Source organism: Carassius auratus, chromosome 26 (assembly GCF_003368295.1).
Source record: "Carassius auratus strain Wakin chromosome 26, ASM336829v1, whole genome shotgun sequence".
Classification (NCBI taxonomy): domain Eukaryota; kingdom Metazoa; phylum Chordata; class Actinopteri; order Cypriniformes; family Cyprinidae; genus Carassius; species Carassius auratus.
Genome location: NC_039268.1, coordinates 15,829,129 through 15,851,090, shown reverse-complemented (window position 1 = coordinate 15,851,090; position 21,962 = coordinate 15,829,129). Strand labels below are relative to the sequence as shown.

The 21,962-nt window shown below is 37.7% G+C and overlaps 1 protein-coding gene across 2 annotated transcripts in view; it reads right to left on the bottom strand.

Annotated features, from left to right (window-relative positions):
* Window positions 1-299: 299 nt before the first annotated feature.
* Window positions 300-21,962, bottom strand: part of usp53b (ubiquitin specific peptidase 53b) — a 30,514-nt gene continuing 8,851 nt past the window's right edge. For both annotated transcript variants that reach the window (XM_026204447.1, XM_026204448.1), the window contains exons 9-18: window positions 20,306-20,455; window positions 18,478-18,646; window positions 15,615-15,725; window positions 15,345-15,470; window positions 10,955-11,612; window positions 10,810-10,874; window positions 8,433-8,499; window positions 6,142-6,941; window positions 1,769-1,853; window positions 300-592 (exon numbers count right to left, since the gene is read on the bottom strand). In XM_026204447.1, coding sequence (XP_026060232.1) covers window positions 1,777-1,853; window positions 6,142-6,941; window positions 8,433-8,499; window positions 10,810-10,874; window positions 10,955-11,612; window positions 15,345-15,470; window positions 15,615-15,725; window positions 18,478-18,646; window positions 20,306-20,455 — 2,223 coding nt within the window. In that variant the 3' untranslated portion in view covers window positions 300-592; window positions 1,769-1,776. The remainder of the gene's footprint in view (window positions 593-1,768; window positions 1,854-6,141; window positions 6,942-8,432; window positions 8,500-10,809; window positions 10,875-10,954; window positions 11,613-15,344; window positions 15,471-15,614; window positions 15,726-18,477; window positions 18,647-20,305; window positions 20,456-21,962) is intronic.

Here is a 21,962-nt window from a genome sequence, read left to right as displayed (position 1 = left end):
ATTACACAAAGAATAAAAATAACTGCATAGACATCTCCAAAAATATATAGAGGATATAATTTTACATTATTCATTTATTTTGAATCATGTCAGTATTTTTCATGAAAAAAAAAATAGCAGGAAGGCACTCCACAAACAACCTCTAGGGAGTATATACAAAGGTCCATTTGCAATAAAATTAAAGTTAACAACATAATCACTATTTTTCTCTTTAAGACTCTGACAATTCTTTGTTTCATATATATATATATATATATATATATATATATATATATATATATATATATATATATGCTCTGTTACCTGTCACATTTCAGTAAAAGATCATCAATTAATTGGATATTCAGCATAAAATGTTCATTCCTGTTCACAAGCAAATACTGATTCAAACCAAAGTGCATACTGCCCTCCTGTGGATGGCTCTTATAAGATACTTGAACATCACAATTTACAGGAAGAGGGTACAAAAGGACAAGTCTCTCCTATGCTGCCCCTCAAATACAAATACATTGTAATTACAAGTACAAAACAATCCTTTTTTTTCACATCTTTGGCAATTCTCTTGCATTACTTCTCATTGGGTCACCAGGACCTGATAAGAAAGAAGATTGATTATATTGCATTGTTTTTAAATACATGTGACCCTACAGACAGTAAGCAGTTTGGAGAATGGATGGATGAATGAATATTTTTTAAATACATAAAGTACCAGTTAAAAGGTTGAACACAACTATTCATTCATTATTATCTCAAAGCGCAAACTATGAATAGTCATTCAACAGCACAGTGTTAATTTGGTTTTATTTGGTGTTATTATTTACTATTACAGTGTTTATTAATATTATTAAGTAGCTTAATGATTTTTATGTGATGTCATTTTTTAATTTTTTTATTTATTTATTTCATTTTCATTCATTTTATTTATAAATTTTTCAACTAATGTTTATATTTTCTTTTAATGATTTTATAAATGATTTTAAATAGGTTTAGTTAACAATAACAACCCTGCAGCACACTACTCTTACTATTTTACCATATGTTTATATGGCAGAAATAGTAAGTCTAGTATGCTAGTATGCTGTTTCCAATTCATACCCAAATAAAATCACTCAAGGAAATTTAATAAAATAGTAGAGCCCATTGTGTTTGTTTATTAGTTTGCCTTTTTCTTAACAGGTTATGTTTAGGAAAAACAAATTCTACTATCAATCCCCCTAACTGCATGCACCACTGCCTTATAACTATCTTAGTTTGCTTGGCTCAGCAAAATGTTTGGCTGCCCAAAGCTTGAAAACAGGTTCATTGCTTTATGTTCTTTTATGGTCTTTCTCAGCACAATTCTGTGCGTTATTTAGGTGAAAAATGGCTGATATCTGCACTGATGTTTGCTGTGTTAGCTCAGCTCTATTCAAATGAAATATTACTCTGTATATGAGACACCAATAAACACAAAGTAACCAGAAAGCTGTAAGTGTAGAACAGTAAAATGACAAATTTTTGAAAATTTCTGACTGACACCATAGACACAATAGTTTACAACATAGGTTTTAAACACTGCACTGCAGTAAAAAAGAGGATCATTATTTACCACAGCCTTTGATATTAATAATTAGCTTTACAATAAGTATTTGTTAACAAAAGTTAGTAGGTATCGTGAACAAATGTAATAAATGTATTAGTTCTAAATCGTTAGTTTGTGTTATCAAATGCAATATATAATAAAGTCAATAAAGTGTTTGAAGTCAGTACATTGCTAGTGTGAACTTACCTCAACATTTACAAATATCCATGTTCATCTAGCCCTTTTGAAGTGACAGGGTGCCATTTAGCAGTGGGCTTATTGTTGCTATTGCCTGGAAAGAATAATTTATGAAATACATGTATCAGCGTTCAAAAGTTTGAGATCAGAAAGATGTAAAACTCTTATTCATCAAGAACATATATAATTAAAAAAAAAGTGACAGTAAAGACATTTCCAGTGTTACAAATGTAACACTTAAATGTACACTTTTTGTAACCAAAGAATCCTAAAATGTATACATTAGTTTTTGCTAAAATATTATGCAGCACAAATTTTTAATAAGTGTTTCCTGAGCACCAAATCAGCATATTAGAATGATTTCTGAAGAACTGTGTTACACTAAACGCAGGAGCTTAAAATGTTTGTTTTAATTTTGTATTTTAAAATTGTAAGCTAAAATAAATAAATAAATGTTTTATTCTGATATTAATAAAATTTTTTAGTGTGTTATTGTGGAATAAAATTTGTCTTGTGAGAATGTCTTTGTAACGTATGTAACCCTCGTTCCCTGAAGGAGGGAACGGAGATGTCACGCTAGTGACCAACGAATTGGGATCTTGCTTTGAGAGACCAATCTACTTAGAGTGTATACTAAAGAGCCAATGTACATTGGCATGCAATTGCAGCTGATCACAGTGTGAGCATAAAAAGGCTGCAGGTGCAATGCATATCATGTTTTCGCTAAGGAACTAAGTTACCGAGCTGTTCAGCGGTGGTACAGCTACCGTAGCGACGTCATGTCGGTGACCAACGGATTGGGATCCTCTACCAAATTGCCTTGTATGCTATGCCTTCCAGTGCCCTGTGTGAGCCGCCTGCACCCTTTTTTTGGTGTAGGCTGGTGCTCGCAACAAGAGGACCACTCTCCGTTGTCATAGCACTAACCATTCTGTGAGATTGGATCACACAGGAAATTGTATCTGTTCCACTTGGAACAGGGATGCTGTGGAAGCCCATCCTTCTCGAAGGAAGGAAGTCTCAGGAGCAAATACACATATGAACATCCATTTACAGTAGGTGCATATGGAAAAGCGCTTGCAGGCTCACCACCTGATCCCAGAAGGGAGTAGTTTGAACCTTGGGCACATAGCCAGGCCAACTGGCCCAAACTCTAGGCACAAATCGTTGACCGAAAATTTGTGTAAGCAGGAGCAGAATTTTCAATGAAAGAAACTTTAGCTTGACTGAGTGCAAAGGCTTAAATGGGCTTTGCTGTAGTGTTTTAAGAACTAGAGACAGGTCCCAAGAAGGTATGGAGGGGGGCAGTGGAGGATTTAACCCTCTGGCCCTCAAAAGGAAACTGATGACCAGGTCATGCTTACCTAGCGACTTCCCTTCCATGGGGTCATGGTTAGCAGTGATCACAGTGACATTGACTTTAAGGGTGGAGGGAGAAAGCCGTCGCTCCAGCTCTTGCTTCAAAAAGGAAAGCATGACCCTGATCGGGCATCTACAGCGGTCTTCTCAATAAGAAGAACACCACTCGAAGAACATGGTCCACTTCAAGGCGTGTGTCTCATATATGGTGCTCCCGCTGAAGTGATGGTGTCTACTACCTCTCGGGGGAGGTCACCAAGAACTTCCGCATCCCTTCCTAGGACCAGACATGAAGTTTCATAAAGTGCCACAGGGTACCCTGTCTCTGAGTCAGTAGATCCCTCCTCAGAGGAATCCACCATGGAGGGGCTGTCACGAGGAGCATTAGCTCGAGGAACCAAGTCAGAGTGGGCCAATACGGTGCCACAAGCAAGACCTGCTCCTCATTCTCCCTGACCTTGCACAGCATCTGTGCAAGAAGGCTCACTGGGGGAGGCACATACTTGCAGAGGCCCGGCGGCCAGCTGTGTGCCAGTGCACCCATGCTAAGTGTTCCCTTGGTCAGGGAGCAGAACAACTGGCAGTAAGAGGTCTCTGGAGAGGCAAACAGGTCAACTTGAGTGGCTCCGAAATGTCTCCAAATCAGCTGGACCATCCTGGGATGGGTTCACCACTCTTCTGGGAGCATAGCTCGAGACAGCTCATCGGCTGTATGGTTGAGCAGGCCCAGAATGTGAATGGCATTAAGTGACCTCAGAACCTTCTGACTCCAAAGGAGGAGGTGGCAGGTGATTTGCGACATGTGACGGGAGCGCAGACCACCTTGTTGGTTGATGTATGCAACAGTCACTGTGTTGTCCATTCGGATCAGCACGTGCTTGCTTCGTAAGCACCCTTTGAGATGTTTCAAGGCAAGGCACACTGCTAACAACTCTAGGCAATTGATATGCCAGTGCAGATGGGGACCCGTCCATACCCCTGAAACTGTGGAACTGTGGAAACTGTGGAACTGTGAAACCCATTGTACGTGGCCCCCCCAGCTGGTGATGGAGGCATCTGTGTAAACCACAGCATGCTTGGTGACCTGTTTCAGGGGCACTCCTGCCCGGAGAAACATAAGATCTGACCACAGGGTGAAGGATTGATGACAGGCCAGTATAGCAAGCTGCCACACCCACCTCAGGACTCGGCCATGAAGCCAGTGCTGAAGTGGTCTCATATGCAATAGCCCTGCTGCAGCTGCCATATGCCCCTGGAGCCTATGAAATAGTTTCAGTGGGACCGTCATCCTGCCCTTGAACGAATTCAAGCAGGTCAGCAATTACTGCGCATGTTCCTCTGTGAGGAATCTAGATACCATGCAAGCTGGACCAACAGAACACTGCTGTCCCCGCAGTGAGGCAGCAAGGTGGAACGCAGGAGAGGAGTCTGAGTGTGCGGTGCAATGCTTTGCGTGAGTAGGGTCTCGAACCACCCGCTGCTGCCGGCTGGTGAAGGAGTAGGATGAGTGAGGTCCTGTGTTGGGTCAACGTGACTCGCAGGAGCAGACAATCAGGCGACGAGCAGGCTGGGGCACTGCAGCTGGGTGGAGGCAGCAGCTGACCACAAGAGCAGAGTGTGACCAACCGCATCAGTCTGCTTCTGGCCCAGGCTCTCGACTGCATTGCTGAATAGGACGGTCTGGGACACAGGGGCATTAACAAACCAAACTTTGTCAGCGCCCCTCATATCGACCACACAGCCACTTTTGGCGCTCCTGAACCACCATAGCAGACATCGCACAACCCAGTGTCCTTCGTTGCTCATAACACCAGGTCAGTAGTGGTATGGAGTTCTCTGAGAAATTCTGGGTCATGACCTCCCTTGTGCAGGTCCTTCAGTGCCTTGGCCTGGTGCACTTGCAGTAATGCCTTAGTGTGTAAGGAGGAAGCAGGTTCTCCACAGACCACATGACATGGCCAGAGGCGGCATTAGGACACAACTGAAACGCAACTGACTGCTCTACCAGGGGGAAATCCATATACCACCGTCAAGGGTGGTGAAGGAGGAGGAGCCCACAGGCCAGTTTCTGGCAGAATAAAGTTCTGTCCATGACCTGTTGAGCTCATCATGCACTTCCTGGAAGAAAGGCATCAGTGCGGGCGCTGAGAACCAGCATGAGACACCAAGAGAAACCAATCAACCAGCCTGGAAGACTCAGAACGTGGTGGAGGTTTCCACTCGAGCCCTACCTTCTCGGCAGCCCGGGAAGGCATAGCTGTAATCTCTGGATCCAATACAGGCATTGCCACCATCCCAGAGGGAGCACAGCCAAATCTTCCTCAGAGAGCTCTCCCTCCGATGCAGTGATCGACATTCAGTCATCAGGAGGAGGCCTGCAGGATACCGCATGTATGTTATTTGAAAAGGGCCCAGCACATTCCACTGGCTGCTCAACTGGATCTGAGGTGCTAGAGTAGTGGTGGGCCCACGAGGGTTGGTTTTCCCTGAGGGTTTGCCACCACTGTAATCCTCAAACCATCGGTGCTACTGGTGAAAATAGGCCTTGCCTTGAACCTGCCAGGATAAGCACTAGATCGTGAAAGAGGACATGGAGCTCCGCCCCCTGGAGGTAACAGAGCCATGCTCGCAGACACATGACGTGATCAGCTGCAGCTGGATGCAATAATTGCATGCCAATGTGCATTGGCTTATTAAGTTTACATTGGCTTGTTTAGTTTAAGTAGATTGGTCTCTCGAAGCAAGATACCAATTCAACGGTACCAATTTTTGCATTATTGAGACACTGTTTTCCAAATGAATGTTGTTCAGTGCTTTGGCGCAATGTATTTTGTTTAAAGCACTATATAAATAAAGGTGATTGATTGATTGAACGGTCACCGACATGACGTAGAGAGTGACGCACTGAAAGGGAACAGGAAACTTAAAAAAAAACATTTTACTTTTCCAAACCTTTGAATGGTTGTGGCAATATATTAATGTATCAATGACTGATTGAACAGATCAGCTGAACTTTAACATACCAAGGTCAGGCTTATTTTTGGGACGCTCAGATTGGCTCTCTATACGGCTTGAGGTTTGAGGGTCTCTCCCATCCTTAACAGTTCCTCTCGGCTCAGGCATGGAGAGGACCAACGGCCTCTGGTGGTGATACTTTAGTCTGTAGGTGTCTGTCATACAATTATCCACAGAGAAATAAGTAGTCAGCGTCACTCCAGATCCTGGAGAGACTGAAGCAGATGGCTTATCCCAACTACAAGATCTTTCCTCAGGCTCGCTGGACACCTGCTCCCCTCTCTCCTGGTCAGAACCTGATTTTGAGCTCACATCAGATGAGCTTAGGCATGTGCCATTGACTTCCATCCGTCTGTGTACTGCGGTGGTGTGCAATGATGGAATGCCACGACCAGAGGCTCTAGAAGCGGTCTGTGATGGCTCCTGTAAAATTCTTGGACGGAAGGGTGGAGTCTTTATCTCGATGGGGCGCTGTGCATGTTTGGAGTAAGTTGGCATCGCTGGAGCTATGGCTGATTCTTCCCTTGGCTGCAATAGGTAACTGTGATTAGGCCCCGGTGATTCATGTGGAGCGACTTCACTGGTGCTGGAACGATAAGCGCTGTCTTCTTGCTCTGAAAGAGGGTTTGTGAGTTCATCAGAACTGTTACACTCTGAACAGTTGATCTTGCCAAGCCGGCGCAGTAGGGGGCTTTCTGGGCTGTGGTGCCATCGCATGGAAACTTCCTGTTCTACCTGAAGTTCACCAGTCGATGGGTCTTTCTCTGCATTGCCCCCTTTCCTGGCACCACAGGATTTCAGCTTCCTTCTGTGATACATGAACACATGTATTTAGACGTCACCTTATTTCACAATGTTTACAGTCATTATGTCATATGAGGTGATTTCAAGTTTTCCTTTCTCGTTGGAGTGTTACAAGCTGTTTGTGAAAAGGAAAGATCCCTAAAGATGCAAAGACTAAAGTCTTAAACCCATAGATATATTCTTAATAAAAGTTTAGACTCGTCCACACCCTCCTAAAATGCCTTGTTTAAACACGGCCCCACATGTCTACATTACGATGTGGGAAGATTTGCATAAAGCCGCCCAAATGCGTAACTTTGATTCACGCTGTTGCCGCTGGCACCATGTTGTGGAGAAGCTGTTTTACTGTGAAAGCAAAAATACTTATTTTGGCCTTCAAAAAGAGGACAATGCATGCAATAAATGGCTCATTTGTGATTTGATTGTTTTTGTCTTGTCGTGCCGATGTTCTTACTGGGACATGCATTACAGTATGGCAAGGAGTGTAACATTTCCATCACACATTTTAGGCATTCGGCCAATCACAATGCACTATACAATCAGAGCTTTGTAAAAAAAAAAAAAAAATGTCGCATTTCAGAAAGGCGGGCATAGAGGAATATAATTTAATGAACAATAATGTACATTATGTTGAAAATAATGTGTTTTTTTTACCTTAAACTGCATTAAACACATTTCATTAGACCAAATACACAAAACAATGTTCTTTTTAGCAACATCATATGACCCTTTAACATCTTCATCTCCACTCATTGAGTTTCTCCATGTGTACTCAAAATGGACTGTTATACACTTGACTTATAGATTTCTGCTGTAAAGCAGTCAATGGTATATAGTTGTCCACTATAAATAAAATGAACAATTATTTGCAAATCTAGTTTAAAACAAATGCACTCTTGCATTAATGGTGGTTCCATATGGTTCAGAAAAAAAACGTTTGAAAACATTTTCAAGAAAAAAAAAATCCAATGATTTAAATGTTTTATAGGTTTTGTAGTATAACAATCAAGTAATACAATTTTCAAATATCTTAGGTTTACAAAATGTTGTTTATCATTGTTATGGGGTGGTCACACTAGTTTTTGAACATGCAGAATTGTTTTGGACTCTTTAGTGTAGAGATATGATATCATTCTATGCTGTATCTATTTTTTTTAATGTAACAAATGATGATAAATGCAAAATGTAAACTCTTTACATAATAAAAATACTCAAATAAGAGTTTACCAAATTTAACTCTGGAACACAACAAAAGACAAAACACCTTTACAAAAGTTGTGTTTCCAGTCTCCAGTGTTTGCATGCGTAGTATGAATATATATATATATATATATATATATATATATATATATATATATATATATATATTCATATAAAGGATTCCATAATATTCCCTAAGAAAAATTGTGATTCAAATAACACCATGTCACACTCTTACATATGTGAATTTTACATTATAAAATACTTGCAGTGTAAAGATAAAGCCTGTAAATACCTTGAACTTGGGCTGCCTTTCATGAGATGTTCTGAGTTCTTTCCCTGAATTTTAACCAAATGTTTACCTGAGGGAATAAACGTGCAATAGTTTATTTCATGAGACATCAAACAACAGACAATAAAGCCTAAAAGGTGAATTTTTGCATCTCTGCCATGGGTGTGTAGCGACAGAGGAAAAGAACTGCCAAAATCCTGCTAGCTGGATCACAGTGGGCACAGACACACTCACTAGGACACATCCTACTCACTTATTTATAAATAGACAGACTATTCATCTCTTTCCTGCCAACCTGCTGAGCTCCATGTGAGGATAAAGCCACAGGATACAACACGTGCTTCAAGTCAAAGATTTGGGCTTCAGTAAGCTTATAGAATACATTTTACAACTGTAATGATGTTTTTGCATTTTCTACTTTAACAATGCTCCTGCATGTCTGTCTTTTGCTGAATGTGTGCTGTCCTGCTGGCTTCTGGTGCTTTTCTCTTTACTAAGAAGGGGCTTTAAAATTCCATGAAACCAAGGGAAGATTCTGGGAAACCAAGATGGCTCTGAAATAGTACATGTGGATTTGAAGGACTAGGAGCTAAATGCCACACAAGACTGCCACACAAGCCTGATCAACCACAGTGCAATTTAAAATTATAAAGAATTTGTGTTCCAATGCCATATATATCAGTCTTTAATGGGGCAAAATGTTTTACATTTTAAGCTCCTTCTATCGTTTGTGAAGTAGAAAAAGGGGAGAGAGAGATTTTATCAGTTTTTGGCATGCTACCATGTGCTATCATGGAATTAGTGAGAATTACAGCTGCGTAAAATCACAAAGTATACAAAAACATGTCAAAACTGTAGGTTATTCAGTCTTTTGGAACAACTCCAAATGCCTGTCTCTCTTTTGGGGTTTGATGGAGCTTGGTTTCATATATAGCTTAAACTAAGACAGACCATGCTACACAGTGAAGTGCCAAATATGACCTGAAATGCTCATTCTGTGTATTTTGTTAAAATAATAAAATAAAAGTCCTCTACAGAATTGTCATTTTGTGATATACTGATTAGTGAAATAGAATTTACAAGTGCATTTTGTGACATCTCTTTCTACGCTTATTTATGAAATTGTATGGCTTTTTATGACAGAAAAAAAGGCAAAAAGGACAGGACCGAGAAATCATTGACTAGATTCAAAACAACCTCTCCTATATGAGCACCAAATCTCAACATTGCTCAAGAATATGGGCTACTGACTGGACCATGACTTCTGTTTTAAAATCTTTAAAAACAATAATTAGTTACACAGAAAAATATTATACTTTGGACCAACTTAAAAATATATACTCAAATTACAGGCAAATTTATTAGTTTTCCCAAATGTATTAGTATTCTCAAATTATATTTATGGTTTGGTTCAAACATTACATTTTAATCTTAATTTATACTATTTATTTTCACCAAGATAAAAACATACATGTGACCCTGGAATGCAAAAGCAGTCATAAGGGTCTTTTTCTTTTTTTCTTTTTATTGAGATGTTAGGATAGAACAATATTTGTTAAATATACAACTATTTGAAAATCTGGAATCTGAGGGTGCAAAAAAATCTAAATATTGAGAAAATTGCCTTTAAAGTTGTCTAGAAGATGTCCTTAGCAAAGCATATTACAAATCAAAAATTAAGTTTTCATATATTTATGGTAGGAAATTTACAAAATATCTTCATGGAACATGATCTTTACTTAATATCCTAATGATTTTTGGTATAAAATAAAAAGTATTGTAAAAAGTATTGTTGGCTATTGCTACAAATATACCTGTGCTACGAATGACTGTGCTCCAGTGTCACATATACAAAGTAAAAAGATTATTTACTATAAAGATGATTTAATATTTACTATATACTTAATTAATAAGCGTCCTCTGAATTAAAATGGTTCATTCAGGTCTAGTAATTTGATTAATTTGTTATGAAGCAAAAGCTTCATGTTTGGTATAAAATGTGCTTGCTTCAGGCTAAAATACGTCCTCTATGATTAATATTGCTTTCTCCAGTGAAAAAGTAATATCGTCTGAATCTTAAGAGAAATATGCACAGATCAAATAATATGATGGTAGCTTTTGATGTGAGAGGACAACAGGGGATGACATTTTTCACTGGATGATTCACATTACTGGTATTTTAGCCAGAAGAAACTGTTCAAGTTAAAAAACCTTAATGATGTACAATATGTGTTTCTCAGAAACATGCAGTTTATCACTTGATGGACTGGAATCATGTTGATTATTGTGATTATCAGCTGTTTGAGCTCTCATTCTGACAGCACGGTTTAAACAGGTTTAAACCAGAAACCATGTGGCATGGCATATGATTAATACTCACTGTGGTACAGTGGAGAACGCACTGCCTCCGTTTTTGAGTCACCTTGGTTAATATGGCCTTGATCCCTGAGGAAATACACCACTGAGTCAAGAACAAGGAATCCAAAGGACAACTCAAACACCTATAACTACTTAATTTCTCCTACCTGAGGTGCTGTGAATCTTGACTGAGTCTGAGCTCTTTGCCTGTGAAGTTCTCAACACCTGGAGAGTCAGGATTGGTGGAACCACTGCTCAACCTATCACTGCTCTCGTATCCTGATTCTGTCCTCTGAATCATCCAGTTATCACTCCTCTGTGCTACATTTACTCCACCTTTAGGCCTTGTCACCATCATCTGTCGCTGAGACTCCTGGGAGCTTTGACTTTCAGTCTCCAAACGTGAGTCATCTTCATAAATAGTCATCAGACCTTTTTGTTTTTCCTTCATCAGTCCTCTCTCATGGCCAAAGCGACGGACACATCGAGGGCTCCCACGCTGCTGCTGTTGCTGACGCCGCTCTAGTTCACTCAGCACGCTGTCTACATTCAGAACCTCTCGCACTGGTCGCCATGATGGCTTGGACTTGCTACGCTCCGGGAGACTTGTAGACCCACGATGGCAGAGGGATGATGACTCAGCATGACGTGTGGAGCCACTGGCTATTCCCTGGTTTGAGCGGGTGGACTCCTGGGGTGATACACGAGGATGTACTGAAGAATGCTCAGGTCGAGAGACTCGTGAGGGAAGAGTTCTCTGTCTCTGGTCAGAATGAAACCTAGGGCCGTTTTCAGGGGGAGAAGATGATCGAGGATATGTCATATCTAAAAAAAAATAATAAAACAAATATTATTTAATTAGTAAGTAATTAAAATTATATATACAAAAATACAGTGGCCCAAAATGTATTTGGAAATCTAAGCCAAAATGAAGGACAAAAAAGGGGTTATACAGAAGTCTCTGCAAGTTTTGTGCAGTTTTTGCTAGTTTCAGGCTTTGTATTTAAACAAACTCCTACTAGAAACTGACTAACACCAAATTTAGTCAGTGTAATCTAAATGACTTTGTGATGTTAAATTGCAAAGATCTTGAGTTTTCATTGAAGGGCATTTCCATGGCCGTCTGACAAACTTCCAGCCTGACTACGTCAGACTTTGTTCTTCCGCTCAATTTCAGTTCGCTTCTGTACTCAGTCTGAGATAGCTACCCATCTCCTTTTCTGAAAACATCTAAAGGCCAATATTTTGTTAGAATCATACACTTGTTATAAAACTTAAAAGGCAGTGACCCGCCTTGCTTTTTTTGTCTTTTTACTCGTCTCTCATTACCTTCCCACTTTCTGGTTGCTGAACCCCAGAGCCGGCGCAGCCACACCTGGCAGGTTTTAACACAGCTCAGTCTAGGTTCTTTAAGAGAAGATACTGAGAAGATGGGGATGCTGAGCTAGAACTCTTCTGGACCCCTTAGTATGTGCTAGGCTTCGGCTTCGTCTTGTTATTGGATTTCATCTGAAATATCTCGAGTTCTGTGCTCTTCTCTCATCACCTTCATCTGGGAGAAACTCTCACGATCACCACTGAGCCAGAATAACATCTTTTGGAGTTCATCACCCTTCAAACCCGTAAAAACATGAATAGCTCCAACACCACCAAACCTTCAATCCATTCAAAACTTTTATCCGAGACTGCATCCGGACACTCGACCAAGGCAATGCAAGTATCGTACATTTAACTAAACGAAACAGAGGTTTTGTGCAAGAATTACATGAGTTTCTGATTCTGTCACCAATTGTGAATAATGTCCCTTTTTCGATTCCGATCAAGCTAATTGCTCTAATGCATTAATACTGTAAGAGGGTTATTTTCTGTGGCCACAAAAATATCCTTTCTTAGAGTTGATATGAAATTACACTGAATGTTCACTGGACAAACAGATTAGCTGAAGACAATACTAATTCTGCTACAGTTACTACTGGCAGTTGATACAGTATAAGTTTGAAGATTACTTTGAAGTTTATTTACTTTTATGCTTAGCAATACTGATTGAATCATAGCAGAAAGAACTTTGAAAGATAAAATCGCGAGAAAAAAAAAAAACTATAATACTAAAAACAATAAAATATATAAATTTTAACATAAATGCATATACATCTGCCCATACATAAGCAAAATATTAGGGATGCACCAATGTATGCCACCGATTTTTATCGGCCGATTTTTCCTCAATTTACAACCAGCATATTGGCTATATAAGAAAAAAAAGACAGATATAATAAACCAATGGTTTATTAATTAACTGCGTGAAGGCACTGAGCTGTATAATGTCTGTTACATAATCCTAGTGCTGCTGTCTGCACTTTAATGGTAACCAAAAGACAAAAGATTGCACACTATTCTTCTCAAAAAGTTAAGAGAGGAAGTGACAAATATCGGTATCGGTATAGGAAATGTCCAATAAGTTTTAGTTAAAATCGGTATTGGTTTCAGCCCCAAAAAATGTGCATCTATGTGCATCTAAATATGCATCTATTCAAAAACGCACAAAACATAAAAAGTTTTAACACGTACAATGCAACTTAGCACTTAGCAACATTGATCATGTGTTGGTAAATCTCTCAATGATTCCTTGTGCTCTCTTTTGCATGCTTTCCAGCAAAGCTGCGTGCTTGCTATTGTAATGAATTATAATTATTTATAATTATTCATATACATTTCCCTTTTGAGCTAATTTGCTACAACCTACAGACTCAGTCTTTCACAGTTATCACAGTTTTTAGTTGGTTTTCAGTCATTGCTGTCTTAAGTACATTAACTCTTTTTTTTGTTTAATAATTTGATCATTTGACTTTCGTTCAGCTGTTGCTTAATTATTTCTTTGCTTGTATTAGTATTTATATGCCTATGTATCTTCTGGGTTTCTCACTAACGCTTACATTCAGTTCCTTATGTTAATAAAGTCTGTTTGCTTTAATCTTCATCTTCATGCTCCTGCACACACAACATTTAGCCAACGCGTGTCAATAAGTTTATGCTGATTTTAACATGAATTTTAAGCCTCTTTGAACAGCATATGCTTTCGGCAGGCTGTTTAATAGGACAGATGGTTTGCTGTTATTTTGGAGGTTAGCCAGTACTCAAACTTTTCACTGTGTGTAAGTTGCCTTTAGAAGCTCTGTCTGTCAGAGCAAGCACCCCAACTGAAAATAGAAAAGTTGAATCATGAGCAGCACACTTATCTATGTTTTCAAACTCCCAGAACTATATCTGTATGCTGCAATCTCAACTAAATAAACAGTGGCTGTATATGCTGGCTCATGAGTCAAAGTAAAATCTTATGATGAAGGATATACAACAACAAATTTATTGACTGCAATGATTCATCATTCATTCTTTGTAAACAATTCACTCATTGAAAATGTAAAATGTTTCATGCATTTACTTAATTAATAGTTGATCAGGATTTCTGTGTAGTCAATAGTGGAAAATATTTGCATTCAAAAAATATAAATATTCAATTAAAACATCTGATATTATCAAATGTCTGAATTGAATAACCCCATCAACATATATAGATGAAATATAACAAATATTTTTCATACTGTTTTAAATATGAAACCTCATTTCAGAGACACAAAATAGAAAAAAAAAACACATGACTACACAGTAACACAGTAGCAAACTAAAAGTATAAAATCGGCTTATGCTAAAAGGGCTCTAGTGCTCATGAAGAGGTTTAGCAGTTCTGTTCTGGCCTGTAGATGATGTCTCATGATTGATGCATATTACCAGTGGAAACCGTTTAACATGTTTAACACACAAATCTCTATGAATTACAAAATACAAAAAATGCAAGGTAAAATGAATGAGTGAAGCATGGTCTATACTAATGCTAAAATAAGATTAAAGTCAAAACATTTTATAAGCACATTAGTAAAAAGGTACAATTATTGTATAACACATATTCTGTATGACTCATCACTGGAACTGTGTTATTTTGTAGAATGTATTTAATAGAAGAATACAACAGACACTACAAAGGCTACTGTGCACAGGATTATTCATTATAGGGTTGCACTTTATTTTACAGTACGTGTACTAACATGTACTTATAGTGTACTTACAGTGTATTTATCTAAGAAAGTTCTGGTAATACAAGGTAACTACATGGGGTAGGGTTAGGTTTAGGGGTAATTATTACATAGTTATTGTAATTACTAATAAGTACATAGTATGTACATGAGGAACAGGACTGTAAAATAAAGTGCTACCCATTATAGTATAAATAACTAAAATATTTCATTATAAATATGTAGATAAGTGAAAAGTGCCATCTGAAATTTTCTTCTGATATGTGCATTTTTATAAGGCTCCTATATATTTATGTTTAGTTATTTCCCTTTCATTGCGTAGAAAAAGACCTATACATTGCCATTAGAATACATTTACTGAACCTACACATAGGAGCCTGATAAAAATGCTCATTTTAGAAGAACATTTCAGATGGCACTTAGAGGCTTTTGTATCTGAATTCTTCAAATGTGTCTTTTATTAACATACCTTTGTGTTGGAGAGAGTCTGATCTTCGGTAGCTTCTTTCACTCTCTCTTCTCTGTCCTCCTCCTCGGTGAGAAACATCTCTGGAAGACTGTCGGTACCTGCTTGGACTTTCTGGAAGCACTTTAACTGCAACATTGAAAATGGAGAAATTTGTGACTTTCATCATATCAGTATGTTTCTAATGAAATGTCTCCAAACATTGTTTTATATATATATATATATATATATAACATATTGTGTGGACATGAACAACTAATCATGATGACTTACACCGATTGGCTGAAGACTGCATTGTTTTGTGGGATCCCTGATTTGTTCGTTGAGAACCAACATTCATATCCCTCACACTGTCCAGTTTCTTAGAGCCTGACAGCTGAGTATCTGCCAAAGAGAACAACAGACAGAAAAACACAGAGGTAAACCTACATTCAATTAGACTTTATATATTCTAATTTTGCATTACTGATTAGTGTATACATGCCAATATTTTGCAATGTTGTGAACTAAAAGAAAAATATTTTGACTCATCCTCATGTCACACCAAACCATGTGTGTGTGTGTGTGTGTGTGTGTGTGTGTGTATATATATATATATATATATATTTATATGAAACCAACAAACTATACTTGCATGAGGAACAGGTCAATGTTTGCAAAAAGAGAAGTAAGAACATTCGGGTAAACTTATCCTTTTAAAGAAAGAATGATGTCTGGACTTTTGACTGGTGTAATCTTGCAAGTAACAATAACCTTCATCCATAGCACATGATGCAAGGGAAATAAAATGTGATTATTACCATAATGCACTATATTTGATCTATCATGCTGCTGTAGACCAACCTCTTTTAATGTACTTTCAGAGAAAGACTTTTATAAATTGATTCTGTCTCTCATCCAGTGCACACTGAGTTAAGTAATCAAATAAGGCAGTGCAATCTATAACTTAACAAACAGCTTTGAGTAGAAGCCTCCTAAAATACATTATATCTCTGCTGTGTCTGCAAACTTCTTCTGGGAGAGAGAGAGGAGAGAGGACAAACTTGCTTATTATGTGCTTATATAGGGCACACAGTGAGCCACCCCAGATGTTTGAAGAGGGAAAAAAACAACACATGGATTACAGCATTCCCCATAGATGAAGAGCAAAGTGGATTTGCCACTGTACGCACATAAAAATTGTACAATAAATCAAACAAATAGGGAATAATAATCCAGTTAAACTAAAACCATCAAAACAAAACAATAGAAAATTGATTGGATTTAAATCGACATCAATCATAATATAATCTATCTTGAAGAATGAAATCTTCAAAAAAGGAAAATGACCATTAAATACTGTACTTATGTAATCTTGACCTGACTGCAAAACAATGCTGAAAAAAGAATGCAGACAAAAAAGGCAGTTTACTTGTAACAATAGATGCATTTTATCTTTAATCACAAAACTAATATTAACAAATCAAAACATGAAACATGACCTTGAGAACACAACTAACCAATAATACAATGATTACTACAGTATAAAAATACAATGATAATAACATGAATACTTTATTCAACTTTTATGAATTCTTGCTTACTTTTTGTTATGTAATGTTTGGCTTTTTGCCAGTTATTATATCTAGGGTTGGTGAGGTCAGGGAATGATGGAGAGAAAAGCTGGAATGGGATCAGGACAGGTGCACCAAAGCTATATATATGAACATGTGCATGTCTCTGACACTTCTTTACATTTTACAAGGAAAATATTGACGTCACTTGAAAAATAGTGTTGTTGTTCTTAAATAGTACTGTTGAAAAGTTTTGTTAAATATATTAAGCATACAAAAATAGCACAACAAATGTTCATTTCATTGATGTACACAATGTTTTCACTATACACAAAAACATTATTTTCAAAGCCTTTCTTAGGTAATGTTGTTGTCAAGCCCATAATTTAAAGCAAGTGAAAACTTAGCAACTTTGATGAAATCATGGGAGCGTGAGCAGCCTATCACTACTGAGAAAGCATCTGTGTTCTGCTCAGCAGAAGTGTTGCCAGCTCAGTCTTAAGTACAGAGCTCAGCAGAGACTGCAGGAACACGCTGGCATAGATCCCACATTAAACATCCTTCCAAAAGCACCAGAGGAACAAATCCAGGAAACACATTAAGACATTTCACCGTCTACAAAAGACTGCGCAACTACCAAGAAATCATACAAAGGTCCAACAGAGGAGGGAAATTATCGAGTGGACAAATTGCTGCTGCACAACTGCTTTAGTTCCCTATGTACAACACTGCTCTGTGCTGCATCACACTGTTGTCAGCTATTGACACAAATAGTATCAAATCAATAAAGCTTAAAGGACAAAAGAATACAAGCACTACTTACAGATATTCATGGAAAAATAAGAATGCTTTCCCATTCCAATAGCATTAGGTGAATATGACAGCCTGGGGAGAATATCCATTTAGCACACGAGACAGAGTAAAGCAAGAATGGAAGACAGAATGGAGGGAAAATTCAGTAGAGTAGAGACAAGAGAATAACATTGCAATGCAGAGGCCAGAGGGAAAGGATTAGGAGAGACAGAGAGACAGAGATAAAGTGAAAGGCAGCGAGAAAAAGTGCGCGTGGGTGATAATCCCTGTCCTCGGTGGAGTTCAGAAACCCGCACAGAAATCGACTCATCCACCCGGCAAATGCTTGCCGCAAAAACAGGGATTTGTGCTCAAGGTCACAAATAGAATATAGTAATGAATAAAAGCACATTTTACATAACTCACAGGGCCCACTGAAAGTTTGTCTGTACCTAATTTCCATACAAAGGATTATTCATAATAATAATAATAATAAAAATATTACGTAGTTTCATATCATCTCATATGCTGTTCTTGGATACAACAGCTTAATGATTTGAGAGAAAAATGGTTTGATTCATTAATTTATTTTTCATTTACTCATTTTGGAATAAAAATCCTCATTATGACATGATGCTGGGTTCAACTGATTCAAATTTTAAGTAGATTAAATATTTAAAAAGGTTACACCCAAGCCACACAGTTAAAAAAAACTATTTACTATGTAGGTAAATATGTACTATGTGGATGTTTTGGTTTATCTCATACACTGTTAAGCAAGGCAGTTTTACCTGTCCCCTTCCCATTGAGGGGGGAGCTATAACGGGACCACATGGTTGTCTGTCTGGGGGCATCTTCATTGGACACTGGGGTACCATCTGGGTTGGCATAGAACAAGAGGAGAGGCTGGAAGTGACCCCGGATACATTTAGATGCAACATCTTTCCACTTGGAGCCAATCTAGATACAAGATATAAGACACATAAATATGTCAGTAAACACCAAGAGTTCAAATATTTTAGAGCATATGATGACCTACTTTCAGCAAAGTGTTTAGAAGGTACATCTGCAACCATAGTCCAATGCAATATGGAAACCAGAGACTCTTAAATCCGAGTCATATTTAAACCTGGATTTAATTATTATTAACACTAGCACTAATAACATCCGGCTTTACTAGTCAGGAAATTCAAAAAGTAATTCTAATGAGGTGAGTGCGCTAACAAAGATTATGTCAGAGACTGTAATCTGTTCTGGCTCTATTCCAAAGGAAGGTGAATGTCAACTATGACGTCCAAGCGGTGTCCAGAGAATACAGAAAAATAGCGTTCAGAGATAATGCATTTGGAATAATTTGTGATGTAGACTTGATCTGTTGAAGAGAGAATGGCTCTATCCTCCATGCAAGGTGCCGCGATTAAATTTAATCAATAATCTTAATAGTGCTTCATGAGTCTACTAGTTACTTTGACAGAGCACATAAATCACATCACATAGAGACTGTGTTTGCTCTAACTCTTAACTAAGCTCTGCACTTAGTTTATTCAATCTACACCTCATTGTTTGCACCTCAGTTTGTCTAATTACTTCAACTCAGACACTTTTATACTGAGAAAAAGCTACCTAACTACAGTATTATAAGTACAGTATTATAAAAATGTAAGCTAGACACTATAGGCTACTGACTACTAACTACAAAAAGAGGTGCTAGATGTAGTTTTTAAACCACTTCTCATTTGTTTTTTGTTTTTTCCCATTTTAGGACATTGTCCCTATTAAACCACTTAACAGTTATTAATTCCTGCATCAATAAATCATGACTGTATCCTTTTAAATGTATTATTTTCACTCCCATTTTGGTTGCCCTTTGATTTATGTGCACTTGCAGTGTCATTAACCATGAAAGTACTATGTAACATAAGGTAACTACAAAGAAGTTAACATGGTTTAACATACCTAAATACCAACATGCTTCTGTGGGGTGGGGGGGATTATTAAGAATAGCTTGTGCTAACTTAAATCTGGAACTCATTTCCAAGGTCCCTCTATAGCACTATTCAATTTCTAGTTTCCTGTTGTATCTCAATATCTCAAAGTGTCCTTGAGTTATGTAAAAGCACTATATAAAGAAAATATCTTCTTCTTCTTACAGTTTTTGCACTTTGGCTTCTCCTTTAGAAAACAGTCATCCAACTCCAAAAAAAATAAAATAAAATAAAATAAAAAATAAATCATGCAGTAGTTGTATTTGTTGTAACAGTTAAAAAAGGCTCTTGATAGAGAAGACCACCTGTCATTTATGATTCCAGAAGCCAAAGTGCTGGTAAAATCTGATAATTTTACATTTTGAGGTATTTTTTAATATTACATTATATTCCAAATACCTTATACAGTCATACTGTAAATACCAAATTGAATGACAGTAAAATTACAAAAGGTCTCCCTGTATCAAGCTGTAGTTAACTTCAATGATCAAAGTCAAAATGGTTGAATCTCATGGATCAACCCTTATGGTGTTTGAACCTACTATCTAAGATCCAACACATTTCAGGAAGTAAATGTCAAATAACAAATTATCTCTTTCACGCTTGCACAAATGTGTGTGTGCTGGTGAAATACCTCTTTCACGGTTGCATCATCAAAAAAGATCCATTTGGAAGACTTGCTGTGAAAAGCGAATGCTAGGTAATGTCGACTAGAGTAACAGATCATTCCCACCAGGTGGAGATCTCTCTTCTTGGCATTTTCATCAGTGACTCTATAGAACAGCTGAAGAATAAATAGAGAGAACAGTCAAACTGACATTTAAAACTCATGGTGAGAAAAATAAAAATACATATTTTGAAGCATTGTTACTACAATGTGACACATTTAGTCTACTGCAATATTTCAGTTCCATCTGCAAACTGTAATCTCTCAAAATGAAAATGAAAGGGTAAACTGCCTCTAGTTCAAGCCAATGCACAAAATGGTTTTGTCGAAGTTTACCAAGGTTCATGTCTCCTCTGGTGTAGTGACCTAGACATTATGCGATATTGGCCTGCAGTACTCATATGACTGCTGAGGAGGAAACTGAGGTCTAACAGAGGATGAGTCTGGTTGACTTTAACAACACATACAGTACTTGCAAGCAGCCATGTGGCATTTAAATTCCACATTTGATATTTATGCATGTACAATGAAATTACATTTCCATTCCAAGTTAAATGTAACAATATATTTAAAAAAAATTAACAAGTTTTGGAAAATGTAAACAAAAGTAATACATTTTGTATGCAGTGGCCACAAATTAAGAATTAATTCCCACTACTTATTAACTCAGTCCAACTGTAGCCTTGTTGTATTAATTCTTTCCAGAACTTTAGTTAAATATCTCGCTATCTAGTGAAGTTCCAAACTTAGAATTTAGGTGGAGCCTAAACGTTCAGTCCTGTCAATCATCTCTACAACCATATACAGCAGTCACTGCGCCGTCCCGATGACGATTCTTCAGGCACTCCTCTACCTTCCCTTTTCCGACTTTATTTCCTTAATTTGTCCTTCACATTGTACAATCGAATTCTAAATCAGAACTCGAGCAGAGGTTCAAATTTGAGTCTCCTTCAAGAACATTTAGCTTGTTCACCATTTTCTAGAAGGACTGATTGGGCAGGCGAACTCATGAAACTTAATTAAAATGAGGGAACTTATTATTAGAAAATGACCACAACTATATATATATATTAGGGGTGTAATGGTACGTGTATTCGTACCGGACCGTTTCTGTACAGGGCTTTCGGTACGGTGTACGTGTGTACCGAATGATAGGTACATTTTCGTGTTTCAAAACGAACAAGTGGCAGAAGTCTCCGCAAATCCCGCCCTGCAGCTGATTCTAAAGTTTTCAAAAGGCATCACGCCTTTTGTGAACATCACTACAACTAGGAAAAAAACTTTTGTATTTCAAACGCAGCTCCCGTCTGCATTTAAACAGACCTTTGCTCTTATTTCCGATCGGTCCAACGCAATAACGAAATCTGAGCAGGTCTAAAAACTGAAACTGTTCATGCTGCACTTTACACTTTGGAGAATTTATATATATTTTTTAAATATGAGCAGGCCTACAATTGGTGATTCGTAATGCTGCACTGTAATCATAGTTATTTATTTATATTTTTCATTATATTTTATTATATAATGTTGGTTTGAGACTGAGAGTATTTTATTTAGTGGAGAACTTTGCAGCAGTATTTTATTTCTTATCCTTTTGTAATTTATATGTATTTTATTTAAAAAG